A 21,729-nucleotide genomic window follows, 5' to 3' on the forward strand; every position below is an offset into this window, starting at 1 on the left:
ATGTTCCGGTATATTCACGTTAAAATACATTCGCGAACCTGACGGCCTCGGTCGCGCTTTCTTGTCGGCTATATTTTTATAAAAAAAAAAATATACAATATGGACTATGCACGTTACATGTTATAAGAGGCGATCACAGTTCTACGAACTTCTAACAATAAACAACCAATGAAGTTTAAACAAGATATTCTTAAATATTATATTATGGATAAAAAAAGAAAAATATGTTTACAACAGCAGTTTTAATATAAAAAATCTACTTTTTTCTGCCTTTCTTTTACGCGCTTGGGTATAATGCTATATTTTTACAAATGAGATACTACGAGTGAGCATAAACACTCCCCAAATTATTAAACAACTATTTTTTATTTAGCTGCGCTGTGCCATTGTATGAAACAACACTTCGGGTACGTTATTTCACGCTTCTATATCTCGTAGTATTTCTAAAAGTACTTATTCGAATTTCAAGATGCAGGAGAACGGGAAAATGGGCAACGTGATGATAAGTGGTCACTATCGCCCACATAGACATCGTGTAATAAATATTAATAGTATTTAAGCCCGACCAAACAATTAAGTATTATGGTGTCTCGTTACAAGTCTTTTACCGACAATATTAGTGTATAGAGTTGAATCAAATCAACAAACGACGTAATTATGTATAACATTTTATTTATTATTCAATTTATTGTTGAATTTTGATTAAAAAAATTTGTTCGATGTCGTCTTTTTCTTTTATAAATAGATAGGAAGAGTCTAAATAATCTCGTTTCAATTTCAAAATTATAGAATTTTTTTTATTTAAAGACAATCGAAGAACATTTTTATAGTAATCATACACATATAACTTGATCGTATTTTTATCGCGAAAAGATAATAAAAAATGATATTGAGATGCTGAGTGCAGGTGAGATATAATAAAAACTTTATTTCAACACTCAACTGGCCTGGACTGGACTCATTTAAATTAATTTCAATAATAATAGCCCTAAGAATATTTAACAGTTGAAATCAGTTTATTTAAAGTGAGCACTCTCGCTTAGTTTTACGTTTTAGTTCCTACTCAGTTCTGATTACCGACATTACCTGGTAAGAAGTACAAAAAACATACAGATATTTTTATCACAAAATCTATGGATTCAATTTACGGATTTCAATGCACTAGATGAGAGGTCAAATGTTTTTTTCTTTGACACTTTGAACGGCAGTAATACAACCAGCAAGTAACTATACTAAGTAATAGGTACTACTTGGCGGTGGTATTTGGTGGTACTAACTTAGACGTCTTTTCGCAACAGCGGGAATTTTCATTCACTTTCTGTATGTCCTAACTTTTTTTTAATTTGAATTCTCTTTTCTTGCTTTATAGTAACGCTGCCTGTATTTTGTTTTATAATTAGACAAAAATATTATAACAATAGCTGCTTGAAATAATGAAATTGTAAATCAAATCCAAGTTATTCCAGGTGAAATATAAAGTCAGTGAGACAAGCGATCCGCTATTTTCTCCCGTGATGTGTCTCACGGGTTTCGCTGTATTGATCGAGGGAATTTGCTGGCTACAACATATGTATTTCCTGGGAGCCGAAAACTCTCGTGACGTGCGAGATTAAAATGAATTACGATTTTTTATTTGTTCTCTTTTTAGAATATATGCAAAGCTCATTTTTACATATGTAATATATGTATTATCATTTTTATAAACATCGTGCCAAAAAGGAAGGAAGTAAAGAAAATATAACCAAAATGACAAATCAAATATACAAACTATATTTTTTTTTTTATTTGCATTTTGTATGGCAATGTTAAATCACTAATAATTTATTTATATAACATACATTTATTAATTTTGTTTAAGATTGTAAATAAAATACAATATTTTGTGTTTAAGCGTTTATCGGAAAATGCAGTTACAGAACGAAATGCTAGCTTTTGTAACGTAACGGGTGATTTCGAGCTTCTCGTATTCGTATTAGTTGTAAAACAATTCGGTACATAAGTATTAAATACGATCCTTTATTTTTGGATTCAAATCTGCTGGTTAGGTATGGCATTTTATAAAATTAAAATTAATCTGTTTCTACTGGTATTATAATTGCGAAAGTGTGTTTATATCTTTCACAGAAACGGAGCAATGCATCAACACGATGCCTTGCATATAAATAGTTTATGGGTCGGACACTAGTATTAAGAAACCGGTAAATCTTATTTTTTTTTAAATACATTTTGCTTACCTATAGCGAGCAGCGCCACGAGGACCGTGAATCCGGTGATTATCGCCATGGCAAACAGTCACTTAACACTTCACTTATTAGAGATCACTTCTCACTCAAAACAAAACAAATGCTAGATGCACTAGCCGCGATGCGGCCGGGCTTTGCCCGAATCTGAAACAAGAAAAAAAGTTGTTAATTACACATACTTATAAATCTATATGAAATTGACACGTGAATTTATATTAAAGCTTTTCAATAGATATTCTTATTTTAAATATAAGTATTTACAATGTTTTGTTATTATAACGGGCAACATAGGATCACGACGGATTACTTTCAAACATATTTCATTGTAAAAGTGTGATGGTGGTCACTGGCCCCTCTAATCCCCAATGCTTTTTATTAATTTAGGGTGCACGACCCTCGAAATAATATTTCTATTCTGTTTTTTAGAATATTTCGCATAAGAAGCTGGCAATAATTAACCGATTCAAAATCATTTTTATATTTTTAAAATTAAAGTATGATATAAAATTGAAATGAAACCATGTTTAGCTAAAGATAGTTGATTTCGAAAAATATATTTAATCAGGCGTTTTTGATAAATCGAAAGATATATAATATATATAAATGATATGAGATAAGCTTCCGAAAAACAGATATTCCAATTTTTGAGTACCCTGTTTGTTGGAATATATCAATCCGCGTATCGATAAAATTGGTAGGTAATGGGAAGGTATCAGAAGATTGGGTATTTGTTGTTAGTTTACTTATTACTAGCCTTATTTTAGAACGACTTTAAAAAATACCAATAATACCAAAATAAAACTAGCATAACTTAATACCTACAAAGTTTCGCACACAATCGCAATGTTTTTGTTTGCAATAATATCGCAAAATGAATTTTGGTTACTTAATCTTACACGTGTATTTAATTATTCGATAGAGCACGACGAGCTCGTGACTTTGACTGAATAACCAGCTCGTTGCTTACAAAGGATTCCGGAAGTTCCATACAATCGACCCTCCGCTCTATCCACGCAATGACAAATTCGTTTGAATATATAAACAAGTTTTATTTAATATACTGACTGAGTACTTCCAATTTTAAATCATTTCCTGATCCATGTATAAACCTAGGAGACCTTTTTTAGGAAGTACGTAAGTGGAAAACTGTTAAACCAATATATATACAAAACTTATACCAGGAAACGAAAAAGGTTAATATATAATATTATTATATGTATAAGTAGCATAAACCGCTCTTAAAAATTTAGACTAAGGAAGAATACATACAATACAAGTTTTATTTAATACAATTTTTGTATTAAATAAAACCTTACTACGAATACTACTACCTACTAATAATACCTTAGATACGAATAATGTTTGTTAGGAGAATAACAACTATTATATTTAATCCTTTGTTTTTCATTTCATTCCAATACACAATGTTTGTAGCGTGAGTTTATAAAATTAACACCATCGTGAGTACCTAACTATTATGACATCATCATATAATTCGATTGCATGCCTTTTTATATATTCAATTCGTTCGGGTTTGTGTTTCTACCTTAAATTAAATGAAAAATCTTTATTTACGGACACACAGATACAGTAAAGAAAATGAGTTACGATACTTGCATGTCATATAAATAAGCAAAACTAAAACACCTTTTTTTTTTCTCTGTGTGCGTATTATTGTTTGGTAGCTGTTGATGTTACCAATTAAAAACGAAATGGAAAAAAAGTATGTACGAAACATTAAATCCATATAAGTTATCCAAAGTGATTATCGATGATTGTGTGTATTACTTTTTATTGTGTGAATATTTTGAACACACACACAACAACAAATAATACATCTAAACAAACTAAAAATAAAGGTTCTTATAATTGAAATGCAAGAATGGCAATATTAATATATTATATATAATTTATCAGCTTGTATACTATACATTTATACGCGTTTAGTTAGTGGTTCCCCCAGCCCCAGTTTCTATAGTAAGGAACATGAATGCTGCGCGTGAGTGACGGTAGAGTTATTTTCGGTTTCCATTATCCAGAAATGGCTACACAAAGTTTATGTTTGGATTTCACGAGAGCGAACGTTTTTATTGATCAAAATCATTTACATTAAAAACCAGAATCTTAAAATATTTTATTAATATTTCTTCGTCAGTTCGATCTTTTCTAGACAAGTTATTCGGAACTCTAGTCATACTCGTATAGTATAATGAATTAAATTATTAATAAACTTAAAGTGTTTATATTTTAAAATATTCAGTATTAGGTTTTTTTTATATATTGTATACGCATACAAATGTCAATGACTACTGCAATGAATATTTTGTAACGTGATAATATGATAATGTAATTGTTATAATTACTATGGCAGCTGTTGGTAGTGGTAGATAAACGTTAACTATAATTATGACGACTAAGGTCATCAGGCGTAGAGATTGCATGACTACCTTGCTTGGTACTCCACCATTTATGCGATAATAATTTATGATACGAGCTACCCGCGTGCCTCGTCTCGTACATTTTAGTTCATTGTGGTCCTCAGATTATAATGAACTGAACCGAAATGAGTTTAGAATTGATTATGTACCTTTCATTAATAAGAAATATCTCCGACTCGTAGATAAAAAATTGGTACTTTTATGTGGAATCATAAGCTGTTAAACACAAAGGTTTTTATTGCGTGACTTTAGTTTAATAATAGGTAACTGTCCCGGCTTCATACGGGTACAGTAAAGGTCTATACACAACTTTTATATTCAAGGACAAACACATAAAAGAAATTATTTGTTTTTCCGGCTAGGAAATTTTAAATTTTTGGTTTTTACTAAAATATGCATATGTTATAAACCATATATGATTATAAACCTTCCTCTTGAATAGCTCTTTTATTGATGGAAACCGCTTTAAAATCCATTGCGTAAGTAATTTAAGATCTAAGCGTACCGACAGCGGGAAACGACTTTGTTTTATACTACGTAGAGATAGTTAATACTAAGAATTTAAGCAAATAATTGGAATTATAAATCTTTTTCAAGTTAATGTATAGTATAACATATTTTGATCGTATCATAAATGTTTCATAGAAATACATTTTATGAATTACTTCTACTTCTGAAAAAATATTTCTATGTATTTTAGAGAGACTTCACCACTATATACCCCATATATTTTTTTAAATTAGAGAAATGTCAAATAAAGAGATACTTAAATAAAAAAAATATATAGACTTAGTGCTCATTAAAATATCAACGGTTGAAGAGAGGGCGTGTAAGAGACGTGAGAAGGAATTTGTCAATTGCAATACTGTGTGGGGGTGAACTCTACACGAGATAGACGAAATTCAACCTCGAAATTTGAACCTTATTCCAACTGCATAAGGTGCAGTAGCGTTAAAATAATATAGAATCTGAATGAACGGTCTTCCAGACGGAACGACAAACTCGATACTATTATGTACTATTATATATAATGCTCTTTAGACATATCGATCTCCGCTGAACACCAGACTGAAGAAAGATATAAGTCGCACGTTTTATTACATCCCTAAAATAAGATTTATATTTCATATCGGTAAAGTTTAAGCTTCTCGTCCCACGTGCAGCCTAACTTTTATTTTACAAAGAAATAAAAGCTTTCTTTTTTTCCGTGTCGTCTGAAATTAAATGATTAAATAATAAAGTACCATGAAGTTTATCTAAGCACGGGCATTTCTTCGAAGTAAAACATATATCGCGTTACATCCGGATAATGTGTGTCTTGTTACAAACACGTAGGTAGGAAATAAGTAGTTGGTAACGTAGAATGAAATATTTTCACTACGGCATGTCTAGGATAACCTTCAACTACAGATTTTAACATTTATTTTATTATAAGTACATTCCTTGAAAAAATATAGACTATACTGTAGGGATTTAAAAAATATAAGACACCATGCTGCGAAAAAATTAAACGGATGAAAGGTTTTCTACCTGACATCTTTTAGAACAAAACCATCTTGCTCCAACCGCTTTTCGGATTGCACCTGCCCTTGAACGAAAACAGGCTCACTGAATGGAGCCAGCCATATGCTCAACTAATAATATCTATTGAAAAAATCCAGCCTCCAATTTCTTGTCCAACAATAATTATATTTAACAAAAATGTAATGGGGAAAAAATACGTTACAATGTAAGTTTGATCGTGTCATAAAATATGACCGATAATTTGTATATTCTCAACTAATATTAATAGTACTAAACAAAAACACGTGCTTGGAATATATAATCGAAATAGAAGAATTTTATTTTGCACATATTTATATATAGGATATTATAAAATTAAGTTTAAAATTAATGTATAGCTCAATGAGTGGCTAGGACGTCTTACTGCTTCTAACAATTTTTCCAGACCTTTGACAAATGGATTTCTGATGAGGGTTTTATAGTACCTCTGGTTTTATATTGCCATGTTCATAGATGTCTACAACTGAACGTCTCGATGACCAGAAAAAATAATCTATATTTGAATAAGATATCATTATAACTGTTTTAGTGAAAAACTAGATATACATTATAAACATTGTCTGTATTTAATATTATAAATTGCTAACTCATGTTCATCTCATCTAAAATGTTGCGGTTTTTTTTTAAATCTTAGATGATATGGTTTCAGTTTAATTTGCGAATAATAAACGAAACGTTTCGCTAAACATAACAGTATTTACGGAATCGGGTCTATTGCGACTATTTATAGAACGTCTAATATCGGTCTATCAAAAACAGGAGTATAAAATTGTCTTTAGGCGTGGTCGGTTAATTATCCTACGGCCTAAACAATATAAAAATATCGTCGTAAATGCGAGTACTGCAATATATGTATTTTAGTATAACTTCTGACATTTACTATGAATCACTATTAGTCACCTTATACTCATACATACTTATATATTTTATTTAAGCTTAAATTTACATAAAAAGTAACATGGTTGAGATATATGGATATAAAATAATGACCAACGAACACTATATAAAGCAAAACATGACCTCTAATGCTTTATATTTCCAACTAATACTGTATCAACGTAACTAGATTTTTTTTTTATGAATTAAACTAGTAATTAAATGTTAATGTTTATTCTTCTCTACATCATTCTTAATTCATTAATTATCGACAATTGTGTAGTGAGAGACTGCGAAGGACGAGTGTTTAAACATAAATTGCGATCAATGTTTGTTGTGACGATGTTTATCTATATTATCGCGAATTGATTACAATTAATCGCTTCGTAATTCACCTATATCGATATATTTTAAAATTAATCACACACATATACTTCCGACTATTTTGGCTAGTGAAAAGAAAATTGAAGCAGGCCCAGGCGAGCGACTCTACCTACACCTAGGACAACATCGCTATCGATCGCAATGGCGCGCTCCCCGGCCGGCATTTCCCAAAAGTACTTTTGAATAACATAAAAGTATAATGCAATCGAGTTTAAAATAATGAATCTGTACTACCTGAGAAAGGCGAGCGGTGGCTCAGCGTAGCTCCCACAACACAATTCACCACAACACACGCGAGTAGACGAGCGGCAATACCGACCCGCCCAAGCTAAAGACGCCGAATGAGCAAGTACTATTGTACTCTGTAGTAGCTCCCGCATGAACGGCCGATGACATCCAACGTGCGAGCGAGACGGCGTTATCGTCTCTGTCCGTCCGCAGTAAACACCGAGTGGCCGATCCTTGCCGAGCACCGACGAATGTCAACGACATAAAAGGAGCAGACACGTGAATTGCGCACGCAGGATTCACTGCGTCCTGCGTGCCGATCTTGAATCGAGAAATAGATTGAGTACACACGCGAGCTCCCAGACCCTTCCCTGTTCGTAAATTCAAGATGGCGTCAAGGAAGTTAATTGACATTCGTTGTCGAGATCGTTATCCACTTCCTTTATAATAAATGGTTTAACCATCAAATGTGCATTCGAAGTACATTTATATTTCTATAGAAATGATTCGCTACTCTATATTATACTGAACATCAACAATATTTCTATATACAAAATATCCAATTATATTTAATTATATACAATAAAATGAAACTCATCATAGTAATTCAAGTTTTATTTAAATTTTATGATATCAAATTTTATAATACGCGGCACAGGAAAAACATTTTCAAAAACATTATATATAAAATCGATTATAGAATAAAATAAACGTATAAATTTTCATCATACAACATTAACGGCAGTGGGTTAAGTGTTGAAAAATTAATACGAAACAGTTCTGATATAATGTAAAATTCGTTAACGTGGCTTTAAGTTGCAAAGTAAATAAAAAGAAAACACATAAAAATTATTTATTGCACGAGTACATCAGTGTTTGTGAAAGTTATAATAAGAAGTATAATTATAGCGTTCTATATATTTTAATTGTATAGTTTAATTGTATTATTGTGATCTGTAAGTAATGCGGTTCTTGAGGTTTGTAATGTATCCGTTAAATCTTTGTTTATTGAGATACAGTTTACTACCGACCTTTGGTCCATAAGACCAATAATAAAATATTATAAAATTGTTACGACAATCGTTTATGAAGTTAAGTTAAAACCTAGGAATAAATCATGTACTCTAATTTAACATTTAATAAATTAATTCACCAACAAACAGGACTATACATATATGTAATAACAGATTTATTCTATACAACACTGTGAAAATATCAAGCGGTCGCGGTGACCGTACGTCGGTAGTTAGAAGGTTGAGAGATTGTACAGACCACAACACAAGGTCACACTGAAATTTTAAAACACTATAACGGTTTTTCATTCATTTAAAATTATCCAGACATTACACTTAACGCCACATAAACGACTATACGGGGATCATATAATATGGCACACATCAAAAATATATTCGTATATGTAAAAATATATCTATATATTTCTTTAGTAACAAAAATAACAATACATAGGAACAATATACGGACTTAAGCTTTTTCTACTTTAATCTCAAAAACAATAGCTTTAGTTTCTAGTAATATAATATACTCTATGAAATATTTATATCTTTCCACATTTTCTACAATTTAACTAATTAATACATCTTTGTATTTATCACTAATTATTAACTTCCAATTAAACAGACACATCGACATAAAACACTTTTACTTTTTAAACATTAAAATTTTGCTAAGAACTTTCTAAATTGATTAATAATTTAATTAAACAATATATATGTTATTTAATATAATATATAAGTTATTAGGATTACATTTCAATTAGAGAAATAACGTCTACAAAAGTACAGACATACATTAGATTCGACTAGAAACATAGATCTAACAATGTTTAGAAAGGTGCGAGAAATAATAAATAATCAAATTAGATGTGTTTTTTGTATAAAGATCCAAAAATAATATCATTGATATTTGTATCCTTGTGTCAAAAAAGCATGTAATATGTAATTATCAAAAAGCACCTTAGGCAAGTCTATGGCATGGTTAATAAAGATTAGTGGGTAAATAATAAAATATATTAAATAAAGCATATATATAATTATAATTAATTAAAAGGTATAATCACTAAACTAGTATCGAATTAATTTGACATTAGTACCTATTTTTCTTATTTGATTGTAAAAGTTCAAGACAGTTTAAATATATGAGAAATCTTTAAATATATATATGATTTTCGCTTAAAGTTATATGTTTGACATAATATGCAGTCAACATATAGTTATCAATAAGATTTGCAACAAATCGGGTTATACAGCTGACAAGATTTATCTATTTCAATTTTTTTTTACTATAATGTTGCTGCCTCATTTTTTCTTTGTATAAAAGTTATCGATGTGTTGTAATATTTTTTAAACTACTAACATCCCAAAATGTGTAATAATCCCAAGCATCATACCCATATATATTGTGAGAGATAAATGTTTAAACTGCTGCGTGGCTCGCCGAGCTGGGCGGCCTGGGCGACCTGGGCGACCTAGACGTCGTGCGGCGCGGGCAGCTTCTCCCAGGAGGGCTCGACGCCCCAGATCTCGCGCGCGTACTCCGCGATGGTGCGGTCGGACGAGAACTTGCCAGACGACGCAATATTCTCGATCACCATCTCCGCCCACTTGGATGGGTTCTGCTCGGAAAAAAAAAGAATTCATTTAGTTATACATCATAGCTATTTCTCGAGATTTATTATTTCATAGTTTAAATTTAATAGAGCGAAAACACAATAATTTAATTTGAAAATAATTAATATATTAGATTAGAATATATATAAACTGTAACTACTGAGTTTCTTGCCGGTTCTTCTCGGTAGAATCTACATTCCGAACCGATGGTAGCTTTACTTTAAATGGTTTGTTAAATGACGATTCAAAAGTGCTTGTAAAAGCCAACTTGAATAAAGTATATTTTGATTTTGATTTTTATATATATATATTTTTAATTACTTTTTAAGTCTTGATGAAACATACATTTGCAACTATTTGTTAACGTTTATGTTAGTGTGTTCCGTACTACCGGTTGCGGCGAAGTGATTAAAATTTCAATTTCAGACGATGTCAATTATAGTGCGTAAAAAAGTTAAAGGAAATAAATGAACCCGGTAGACTCGCGAGACTTTGTCCTGCGCCTCGATGTAGGCGTCGAAGTCCGCGAGATGCAGGAAGCGGTCGTGGTGCAGCAGCACGTCGGCCACGCTGGAGAACCGGCCCGGGTCGCCCGGGGAGAAGAACCCGCTGCGGATCTGCTCCACGCACTGCCGCAGCTCCGGGTTGCGCTCGTAGTACTCGTACGCGTTATAGCTGGCCAAAGCGTTACTCATTTATTAAGCCGAGATTACTTTTAATATAGACCATTTTTATTTCCTTACTCAATTGAAACATTTTTGACCGAATCAAACAATGGATATTGATTTCAGATCAATGAACCAGGGTGACAATTCTACTCACTTAAAAGGGACAATTCCTCCCAAAAATTATCCTCAACTTAATCGTAGCTGTGGAATTATACTAATTTATATTGGTTACTATTCAATTCCGATTATATTCTGATCCAACTTTGACTGAATTTAATGATACAATTAGATCGTCGTGTTTATAGACTAGGAAAACGGCTGATACATTTCGATTCAATTCCGATAAAGTGGCAATTTTTCAATTAATTTTTTCTTTCTGGATAGGCCACAAAAATCTTGTCCAATAAATATAATCGATAAAAATATAACGAAATTTAATAACTTTCAAAAACTACTTAATAACCTACCCGCGTTTCTGCAGGGCTTCCACGTCGTTGACCCGCATACCGAAGATGAAGAGGTTGTGCTCGCCGGCTTCTTCCGCCATCTCTACATTGGCGCCATCCATGGTGCCGATGGTTAGCGCCCCGTTGAGCATGAACTTCATGTTTCCAGTTCCAGAGGCTTCGGTCCCCGCCGTCGAGATCTGTTCGCTGAGATCGGCAGCCGGCATGATGCGCTCTGCCAACGTCACGCGGTAGTTTTCCAAAAATATGAGCTTCAATTTGTCACCGACGTCGGGATCGTTGTTGACCTAAAAGAAAATTTCACGTTATACAATCATCCGACCTTTTATTTGAGCAATGCACTGACATGCAATGAAAACACCGATAATTAATACACACTGAAAGGATTCGTTAGACTTTTACGGTCGTCTGGCTGCCTGACACCAAAATAATGAATGTGCTAGTAAGTAGTAACCACATATGTGATTGATGCACTAAAGTGGTTATTGGGATTTGCTACATTAATAACCCATAGGCCGGCACGATGACTGAGATGAAGTGACTTTTTCAAACAGGAATAACACGGCTTTTTATTTAAGTATAATTTCACATTATGCGTCGATAAATAACTGACATAGAATCAACTTTAATTATTATGCATATTAATTAATAATACGCGATCGAACGTATTGCGAGAAAAAGGCACGGGTCCATTCGAAGTAATTAAAAGGAAACTTGTGGAGTTAAGTAATAATCTTCATCATTTTAAAATAAAAAATAAATATCATATATTTTTTTCAATTATTTTGATTCAGAGTCAATTATATTAATAAAATGTTTTCTGATTATTTTATATCAAATAGATGTAATACAGAGTATTATCTATGAATATATTATTATCTATAAATATTTATTAGATAATAGATAGGTGAATGTTTAGCAAGAAAAATTTTACCATTTGAAACGTTAATATATATTTATTTTTATGTTTGAATTTGATCATTAGGATCAAATTTAAGTCAAAATATCAAAAAAATAAATTTGCAATGTTTATAAAAAAATTAAGATGAATGTAATTAAAGTTCTTCGTGCAACCATTATGGCACTTTATCGTAGTTGATACGACGTCATTTATCGCGATTTAATCACGTAAATTAGGTCATTAACGAACGAGTATAACCTATCGGTTATCGTATGTCAGATATCCAAGAGCAAAAACCTTTCTATTAAACAAAAATGAAAATTAAAAAAAAAAACGGCAAAGAATTGGCGGATAAATTAATATAGAAGCGTTATAAATTAATTAAACAAATCAAAAATATCTCAATCAATCAAAGCAACTTACCGTGTTGCCAACAGCGCATGCCAGGGCAATTATTTGCTTAGCGATGTAGTAACCCGGGGCAGCTTTTCCACCAATCATAACAGTTCTTGGAGTGATGGGAGCAGACGGGTCTCGCTTGATTCGGTTATACAGAACGATCACATGCAGAATGTTCAGAAGCTGGCGCTTGTACTCGTGAATACGTTTCACTTGTACGTCGAACATCGACGCCGGATTTATCTTGACTCCGGTGTCTCTTTCAATAAGAGATGCGAGCTTCAGTTTATTCTCCTGCTTTACTTTCATAACGGATCGCTGGAAAGCTGGGTCTTTCGCCCAGCGTTTCAGATCTTGCAGCTTATCCAAGTGGACGGTCCAATCCTCGCCAATTTTGTCACAAATTATGTCAGAGAGACCTGGGTTACATAAGAGTAACCAACGACGGGGTGTTATACCGTTGGTTTTGTTTTGGAACTTCTCTGGCCACATTTCGAAGAAATCATGGAATACCGTCGCTTTGAGGATTTCAGAGTGAATGGCCGCAACACCATTGACGGCGTGGGAGCCGACCACACAGAGATTTGCCATGTTAACTCGTTTTTCTCCCTCTTCCTCAATAAGAGACATGCGACGTAAGCGGTCCATATCACCAGGCCAACGCTTTTGAACCTCCTGGAGGTGAAGGAAATTGATGTGGTAGATCAATTCCATGTGTCTCGGCAGAACATTTTCTAACATAGTGCAGGGCCACCTCTCTAGGGCTTCGGGTAGGACGGTATGATTAGTGTAAGCACAGCATTTAACGACTAGTTTCCAAGCCTCCTCGTACGATAATTTTTCGATATCGATCAGAATTCGCAAGAGTTCCGGGATAGCGAGAGCTGGGTGAGTGTCGTTCAGTTGAATGGCTACTTTATCTGGAAGACTTTCGAAAGTAGTTCTAACTGCTTCACGGCTGCCAAATTTAGACGATTTGTATCTTCTAAGAATATCTTGCAGTGTGGCGGCGCACATGAAATATTCCTGACGAAGTCTCAGTTCCTTACCCTCAAAGAAGTTATCGTTAGGGTAGAGAACTCTTGATATATTTTCCGCAACATTACGATCAAGGACAGCTTGAATATAATCTCCGGAATTGACTAAAAAGTGAAATGTACATAAGTTATTTTTTAAATGAATAAATTCAAAAACTAATTTTTAATGAGAAAATCTACTTACAGAAGCGTAGGTTGAAATCGATGGGGCTTTTAGCGGACCACAGACGTAGCGTATTAACGACGTTGTTATTGTAGCCCGGAATTGGATTGTCATAAGGCATGGCGAAGACTATCTGTTTTAAATAGAGTAATTTTAGAAAGATATTAATTTGCGACGATAATAAATTAATACCCTAAACAATTTCATTTTACCTGAGTGTCGATCCATTTCTTCCCCTGCGGCGTATCTACAACACGACCGTAGAAGTTTACGGGCAACATGAATTCGGGACGCGCTTTCTCCCACGGGTTGCCGTATCTTAGCCAGTCATCCGGCTCCTCCTGTTGTTCGCCATTCTCTATCTTCTGCGCGAAGATACCATATTCATACCTGATACCTGAGTAAAGTTAAAGACAAAAATTGTGTTAAAAATAAAAACATAAAAATCCTCAACAGAAACTTTAGAGATGAGAATATTTATATGTTTTGTAGATATTTTAGGCTTAATCAAACGATTCCGATATCAAATTAAAAAAAATACAATGTAAAAATTTAATTTTACAAAATAGCTTCGGAAAGTATTCAGGTGACAAACAACTTATACTGCAAAAATATCGTTTAACAGGAGATCATGTGACAAGCACGCTATTTGCGAATGTGCTGAATGATAAAGTTAAAATTGTAATGTTTATGTTTTAATCTAACCTAGCTAATCATTATTTTTCAAATGATTTTTTACGTAATGCATCTGATAATTATTTCTCAAGTAAAATATTTATAGGGTTTCGTATAATTCATAATTTCGTCTATTAAAGTAAAGAAAAAATACGACCTATATTTCAAGAAAAAAAATATTATTTTGGCCAACCTACGGATGCTCAACACATCGGACAAATTCAAACTTCTTTTAGGGGTTACCAAACTTTAAATTAAAGGTTTAAAATATCTCAATTTTAAATGTTTATCAAACATTTTATACAAGTTCATGTCGATTTATTTTAAAGTAAAATATAATCTATAAACATAGATCATTGAACTCTGAGTCACCTTGCGAAGTTTCGTTTAAGATAAATGTCATGAGTGAATATGATGTTAACTTTCATCCAACATCTTCATGTTCTCTTTGTTTACAAGAACTTAACGAACTTTCAAGAGATATTTTTATAAATGCTCTGTTCGTTATGGCGTTGTTATATGTTCGCGTATTGATAATTGGCGCCGACCCAACGATGTTTCGTCCACTTGCTTCAATTACGTTAATGTTATTGTACAATTATTTTCAATAGTTTTTAAAATTATATTCGTTGCCACGATACAGCTATTTAGTTAAGACAATTAATTATACATATATCTACTAAGATAATCGATATCGGATACGGTTGAAAAAACAAAACCGAATAAAATACAAAGCGTAAATACCGTAGCCATAAGCCGCGAGTCCAAGTGTTGCCATAGAATCGAGGAAACAGGCAGCCAATCTACCGAGACCGCCGTTGCCGAGACCAGCATCTTCCTCTAATTCCTCAAGTTCTTCAATGTCGAGTCCTAGTTGATAAAGTGCTTCATCAACAGTTCCTTGGATACCGAGGTTGATCATAGTATTCTGAAGGGATCTTCCCATATAGTATTCCAACGAGAGATAGTATACGCGCTGAAATAAATGTTAATCTTAGTACATGGTTACTTTGACCTTGAAGAATGGTTAAAACTCGATAAAAAATTAAGCATTTCGCTAATTGAACATTTATAGATGTGACACTAGGTACCAGTGGGCTATTTTTAATATGTGTGTTAATAAACTTCAACAGTTAAAACGAGTAAATTTAACGTCTGCAAAATATATCTTCTATTAACATTCTAATTTTTTTTTTAAACATAATTTAACAAAACTAAATATCGTGTGTACTCAGGCGTGGTCCGATAGGGGTCATGACCCCTTCCAAAAGCATACACGTCAGATTTATTCTAAAAATAGTCAATTTTCGAAAATTTAATAAATGCCTTATATACATTTAAATAAGAAATTATGTTTCGTCAATTTTTTAAGACGCCAAATTGAGAGCGAGCGTGTTATGTCTCAAATATAATCAACTGACCAATAAAATTAGAAGATTTCAATCCCCCTCTTAATATACAAGAAATATGAACACCCCAAAGTATTCAGGTGCGGCCGCTCTTGTGTGTACTTCAACATTGTTTGGTAGTTGACAACTACAACGGAATAAAGTAGCTCCTTATGATTACTACATTGGCTCAAAACATAATACATAATTAGACGCGCTTACGTTTTTGCTTCAATTTGCGCATCTAACATAAGCCGGTATTTATATAGGATATGTATATGATTTATAGACCTCAAGAGGAGCTATATAAATCATATAATATATAAATACAAATAAACAATTAGGTTACTAACAGTATCTAAAACGGGATATTTACCATGTTTTTTATTTTTATTTGGTGGAGCTCGATATTTCGACATTATCTACGAATGTCTTGTTCACGAGTCTCGTTAGTAATAAAAATAACCATGTTAATTTAAAAAACAATTAGGTTCTATGTAATGAAATATATTTAATGAAAATGAGTTAGAAATAGAAAATTCATTAGCAAATTAACAGAGAAAAGATTAATGTTATATCTATCAAATTACACCACGAGATACTGTATAAAAATAATAACAATCTTATTTATTGTATAACGTTATAGGTTTATAAACAAAAGATTAATGCTTTTATTATTGTAATTATAATCATCTTAACCGCAACTTGACCTGTTTAGAGTTAATAGCTTATGCTTTTATTTCCTTGACATGTTGTTCTTCCTCTATTGAATCCAATTAATATCACTGAGGAAAGTTGCGTTTGCTTTTCTAGTTTCACACGTAACTACAATTCGATTCGATATAGAATTTCTTTATCGTGACAGTTTAAAACTTTTAAAACTCACAATTCACTTAAGCCATTATATCATTGTATAGTTATTCAATTCAATTCTTAGTTTAATGGCTTTTAGTTGTGCCACAGGGCACAGATTATTGTATAGTTATATATTTATATAAACAAAAGTGTCGACTGTCGTCTGCCATATTTTAGGCACTGAAACTGCATCCTGGTATAAGTTTAAATTTATTTTCTTAAGTAAAAAGATAGCTTTGGTTTAGTAGATTTTTCAGTTAGGTTACAAAAAATACGTCTGCTCATTTAAGGGATTATTATTGATCATGATGTAGTTCATCAATCTACGAACAATATTAGAAAATGTTTGTTATATCGAGATAATAATGGTAAATCAGCGGCCTAATAATTTTATTACACAGTTCGTACGAGTACAATAAGGCTTTATGTACATACATCTACGCTGTTCACGTGGGCAATACATTTTATTTCGTTCCATATTCGTACTTATATATTTAAATCTTAAACTTTTATTTCGGAACTCTAAAAATACACACAAAATTCGCCCTTGTCTTTACGGTAGGTTAAATTAAAACAGGATTGGTACATTGCTACGTGGTTCTCGGCATTGTTTCCATTTATTAAATAACTTTATGTTAAAATTGATAGTTATGACTTACTAAAGCATGTATATCAAATTAATGAAATATATACATTATTGCTAGAAACAGACGTCGCCTCAGTTACTTACGATTATATTAACAGAGTGCCTTGTGGTGATTGCTCTTTATTATTTAATGAGCGTAATCTTCGGTTTACTATGCAGTGAAGTTAATTTAAGACAGTGTTTTCTCAGATTGTTTTATTTCATGAGAATTAGAAACGTAGGGCGTGCTATATAATATATATCCATTATATTTGCAGTGGGTAAGAGGACTGGATAAGCGTAGGGATCATTGAACCAATAAAAACAGTAACAGACTTACGGCACAAATTTCAATCGACTGTCTTTTAATACCTACACACTCAAATTATAAAACAATAGAAGGATGCAACATAATAGTAATGCAAAACGAATACAAATTCCCAAAAATGCGAAGTCTTTCACTTAGTAAGTCAAAAGTGTTGTCTCTTTAAAATTATAAAAAAAACTGACTAAATTCAGTGACCATTGCAGTACCTTTATCCTTAATAGTAATAGTATTTCATAAAATCGTTGAAATTGAAATAAAAATATTTAAATATACAAAATTTACTAATTTTAAAATTAATTATATTTTTATTAGTCGTGCAATTCATTTTTAAATTGAATGTTTAATACATATTTTACACTGCAACTAAGTACATAGTTTGATTTAATATTTTGTCATAGTATACAAATCTATTTTATTTTTGTCTCCTTCTACCTAATAACAATAATTTGTTGTATTTAAAAAAATGGACTTTTAGCAACAGATCCTTGCTTATATTCAAATTAAAATATTTGCAAAAACATATTTTTACAAAGATTTTTACAAACATTTTTTGCTTTTTTTGTAACTATTTTATATTACCTATACATTAATAAGGTATTACATATGTACACTATAAAAAGAAATAAATAAATAATACACTAGTTATTTTTAAACTTGATTTACGTTTCATTTGATTGACTACCGTGGTTGACATATTTTTTTCATAGGATTTTTTAAATTCATCTTGCTCAAGATTTAAAGTAATTAAAATATAAATACATATATTTAAATAAATATATTTTAATCTCTAAAATAAATTTCAATGCTACATAAAGAATTAACTATTAAAATTAAATGGAGTTTTAAGTGTTCGTTTGGGAGGAATTTATCTTGATTGAAGTTTTATAAAACAAAAATTGCATGCAATATATTTGATTTCATAATTAAATTATTATTTTTTAATTAAATCCTTTTTAATTTTTTATTTATTATAATAAAACTAATGATCAATATATAATAAATACCTAGATTAAATTATTAGATCTAATTATTTTTATTAAATTTATCTCATATTTATATTAAAGAATAAAAGTTTTAATAACTAAATATTAGCATAAAAAATGTATACCTTGGGGTCCTTTTCATAATAATACTGTTGTGTTCGAATCCAACGGGATACGAGATGGTCCCGAACAGTATGCGCCAGGGCAAAGTAGTAGTCTCTGGGGGTCGCAACATTTCGGTCCTTTACTAATGTATAATGGACATGCCGGTTAAATGCCTTTTTCACCTCTGCTACGTTTTCTACACCAACAATACCTCGAACAGATATTTGCTTACGCTTGTCTGAATCTGTTTGCACGCTCATTTTTGTGATTTTGCTTCAACCTACAAAACAGACTTGTATAGCTGCCAAAACCTGACTGAATAATTTTACCGCGATATCGGTCACCTTGACAAGGTCAAACATATAAACTCGACCGCTAGCGACTATACTGTTTCTTCCACAGGTTTCATCTGACGTTTGTTATCTGTATCGCCTACAGTCATCCGTAATTTATGCGTTCTATTTTTTTTCTATTATTTATATGAATGTAGGAATAACATTTTTAATGATTTTCTAATTATTGGCTTTCATATATACCTACAGAAAACTATACTCCAATAAAAATACAAAATAATTATAATCTCCTATGACGTATTATGTCAAATAAAATAAAGTCATACAATCATATGTCAAAATTAACAGCTGCATATTGTCAAACTGAAATTGTTGTAAAATGTAAAGTTGTCAACACTAACACAAAGTTACAAACTGTTGTCCTTTTTTTTGTAGTTGGAGATCATATTATACTTTCTGGTTTCGATTAAAAAAAACATCAATGCGTCCTGCCCTTTTCAATATTAAATTATTTATTTGGTAGTTTTTACTTGGAACATTTTTGTTTTTATCGAGAGTACTTAAACAACGTTATGTTTATTCAGGAATTTAATATTATTATTCTGAGCGTGTAAATTATAGATACAATATTATAATTTATTTGATCGCCTAAATCCCGTTATCCACCATCACCAATGCGCCTCTAAAAGTATGCATAGGTGAACATAAATATTAATTACAGGATTATTTAATTTGTAGTTATCTTTTCAGCAAGTGTAGTTATATGTAGGTAATAAATAAAGGTTGCTTACCCGTCCATTAAATCAATTATTCGAGGTAGCAGGACCCAAGAGTTACACACCCAGTTTTACAAGTAACTTAACTTTTTTTAAATCAATTCGTTCACTTTTAATAATAAAAGTAACTTCATCTTGGTTCTATAATTATATAAGTTTTCTTTGAAAGATATTTTTTGGTCTGATTATAAAACTGGTCTGAGTGCAATTCGAAAAGTCGAAAATGAAGCCAGGTTAGCTTAATTTTCGACTTCCCATAAAATGGACCTCCAAACTAATTTCATCGGCTGTTAAGCAATATCTTTTTATATATTATTAATGCTATTGCTCATTGAACAAAATTAGTTTTCAATATATAACGTCTATTGTTCTCGAGCTATATATGAGAGACAAATGATTTGAATAGGTACTCATATATATATATGTGCTCATACCAAAAACATTAAAAACTATTTATCCAAATCTTTAATCTCTTTGGTTCATACGTAATAAAATATGTATAAAATATTTAAAGAATCATTGAACAATATAAAATATATCATCATTAATCTGTATTTATCTTATATTACTAATTCTTTAGATAATTCAAAATATTACCTGAAATGTTCGTCTGGAATCGGCACGCAAAACTCAAACTTCGTATTTTATTTTATTGGCATGAGTTCCTGTATAAGTTTTTGCATCTTTATTAATATGCTACATAAAACATGAAATGAATCTTAGTAAAATAAATAGTTCAACATTTTATTTCAATATTTTTTTATTTAGTCGATTTACATAATTTTTTATTATGTTAGTAAAGCACTTATTTTTAATCATTCATTATCCTTTTCAGAATTTATTATTATAAGCTTGATTAAAGATATAAATTTAATGTAATAGGACGGTGTATAATTAAGTTTTCCAAACATAACTAGCACTTCAGCCGAAATCTTTATTACATTTTAATTTCATGATCTTATCATAAATTTCATATAAAATCTATTATTCAATCATTAACAGATATTAGTCTAGCGTTTTGAAGACTTATAACAAACTTTAACATTGGATTTTGACAGTCGATTATAATATATGTATGTATAATTTTATTATAAATATTACTCTTATATTTAGACAATTATGTAATTGAAGAAGATAATCATAATGACCTGATGCATATATCAAATCACAACATACTAACCTTGCATGAACAAGTTGTGTCGCATACAATTTAATTTGTCCTTTTATGTTATGACGAAAATGATAAAAATACATATTTTATACAAACAAAAATAAATATCCAAAAACTTAATTATTTTGTAAATAAAAATGAAAGTAAAAATTCAATAAATGCTGATAATTATAATGTAACTTTACAATTATAAAATTGTTATTGTTTGTCAAAACTTATTATAGTCACTAAAAAACACAATAAGTAATTGATTAAAAGAAATACATATATAAATTTCATTTATTCTTATGTCCATAAGTACTTTACTTCAATTATAAATTATATTGACAAGCATTATGATTTTGTATATATAATATCAAGATCTAGTGGCTAGAATTGATGTTATTGATTAATACTTTAATCTTTATTATATAGGATAACCCAATAATTTAATAATAATACGATTCGTAAGAGTATAACTAAACTGGTGTCTTTGTATTATGAATGGAATAAGAAATTATCAAAAGAAACATTGAATTGCAGAATGTTGAAGCATC

General features: G+C 31.2%; 2 protein-coding genes across 48 annotated transcripts in view; both read right to left on the reverse strand.

Moving 5' to 3' along the window:
- Positions 1 to 7,900, reverse strand: part of LOC113392090 (cell adhesion molecule Dscam1) — a 62,790-nt gene extending 54,890 nt beyond the window's left edge. For all 47 annotated transcript variants that reach the window (XM_064216105.1, XM_064216099.1, XM_064216090.1 and 44 more), the window contains exons 1-2: positions 7,739 to 7,900; positions 2,235 to 2,387 (exon numbers count right to left, since the gene is read on the reverse strand). In XM_064216105.1, the coding sequence (XP_064072175.1) occupies positions 2,235 to 2,283 (49 nt within the window). In that variant the 5' untranslated portion in view covers positions 2,284 to 2,387; positions 7,739 to 7,900. The remainder of the gene's footprint in view (positions 1 to 2,234; positions 2,388 to 7,738) is intronic.
- A 432-nt stretch (positions 7,901 to 8,332) lies between these two features.
- On the reverse strand, positions 8,333 to 19,348 carry LOC113391338 (glycogen phosphorylase). Its single transcript, XM_026631211.2, has 8 exons — positions 18,974 to 19,348; positions 15,414 to 15,645; positions 14,207 to 14,391; positions 14,016 to 14,127; positions 12,819 to 13,936; positions 11,495 to 11,781; positions 10,833 to 11,034; positions 8,333 to 10,364 (listed from the first exon to the last, which is right to left on the reverse strand). The coding sequence occupies exons 1-8, from the start codon at positions 19,211 to 19,213 to the stop codon at positions 10,218 to 10,220; spliced, it is 2,523 nt and encodes an 840-aa protein (XP_026486996.1). The 5' UTR covers positions 19,214 to 19,348; the 3' UTR covers positions 8,333 to 10,217.
- Positions 19,349 to 21,729: the final 2,381 nt, after the last annotated feature.

This window comes from Vanessa tameamea, chromosome 10, assembly GCF_037043105.1.
Source record: "Vanessa tameamea isolate UH-Manoa-2023 chromosome 10, ilVanTame1 primary haplotype, whole genome shotgun sequence".
Lineage (NCBI taxonomy): Eukaryota > Metazoa > Arthropoda > Insecta > Lepidoptera > Nymphalidae > Vanessa > Vanessa tameamea.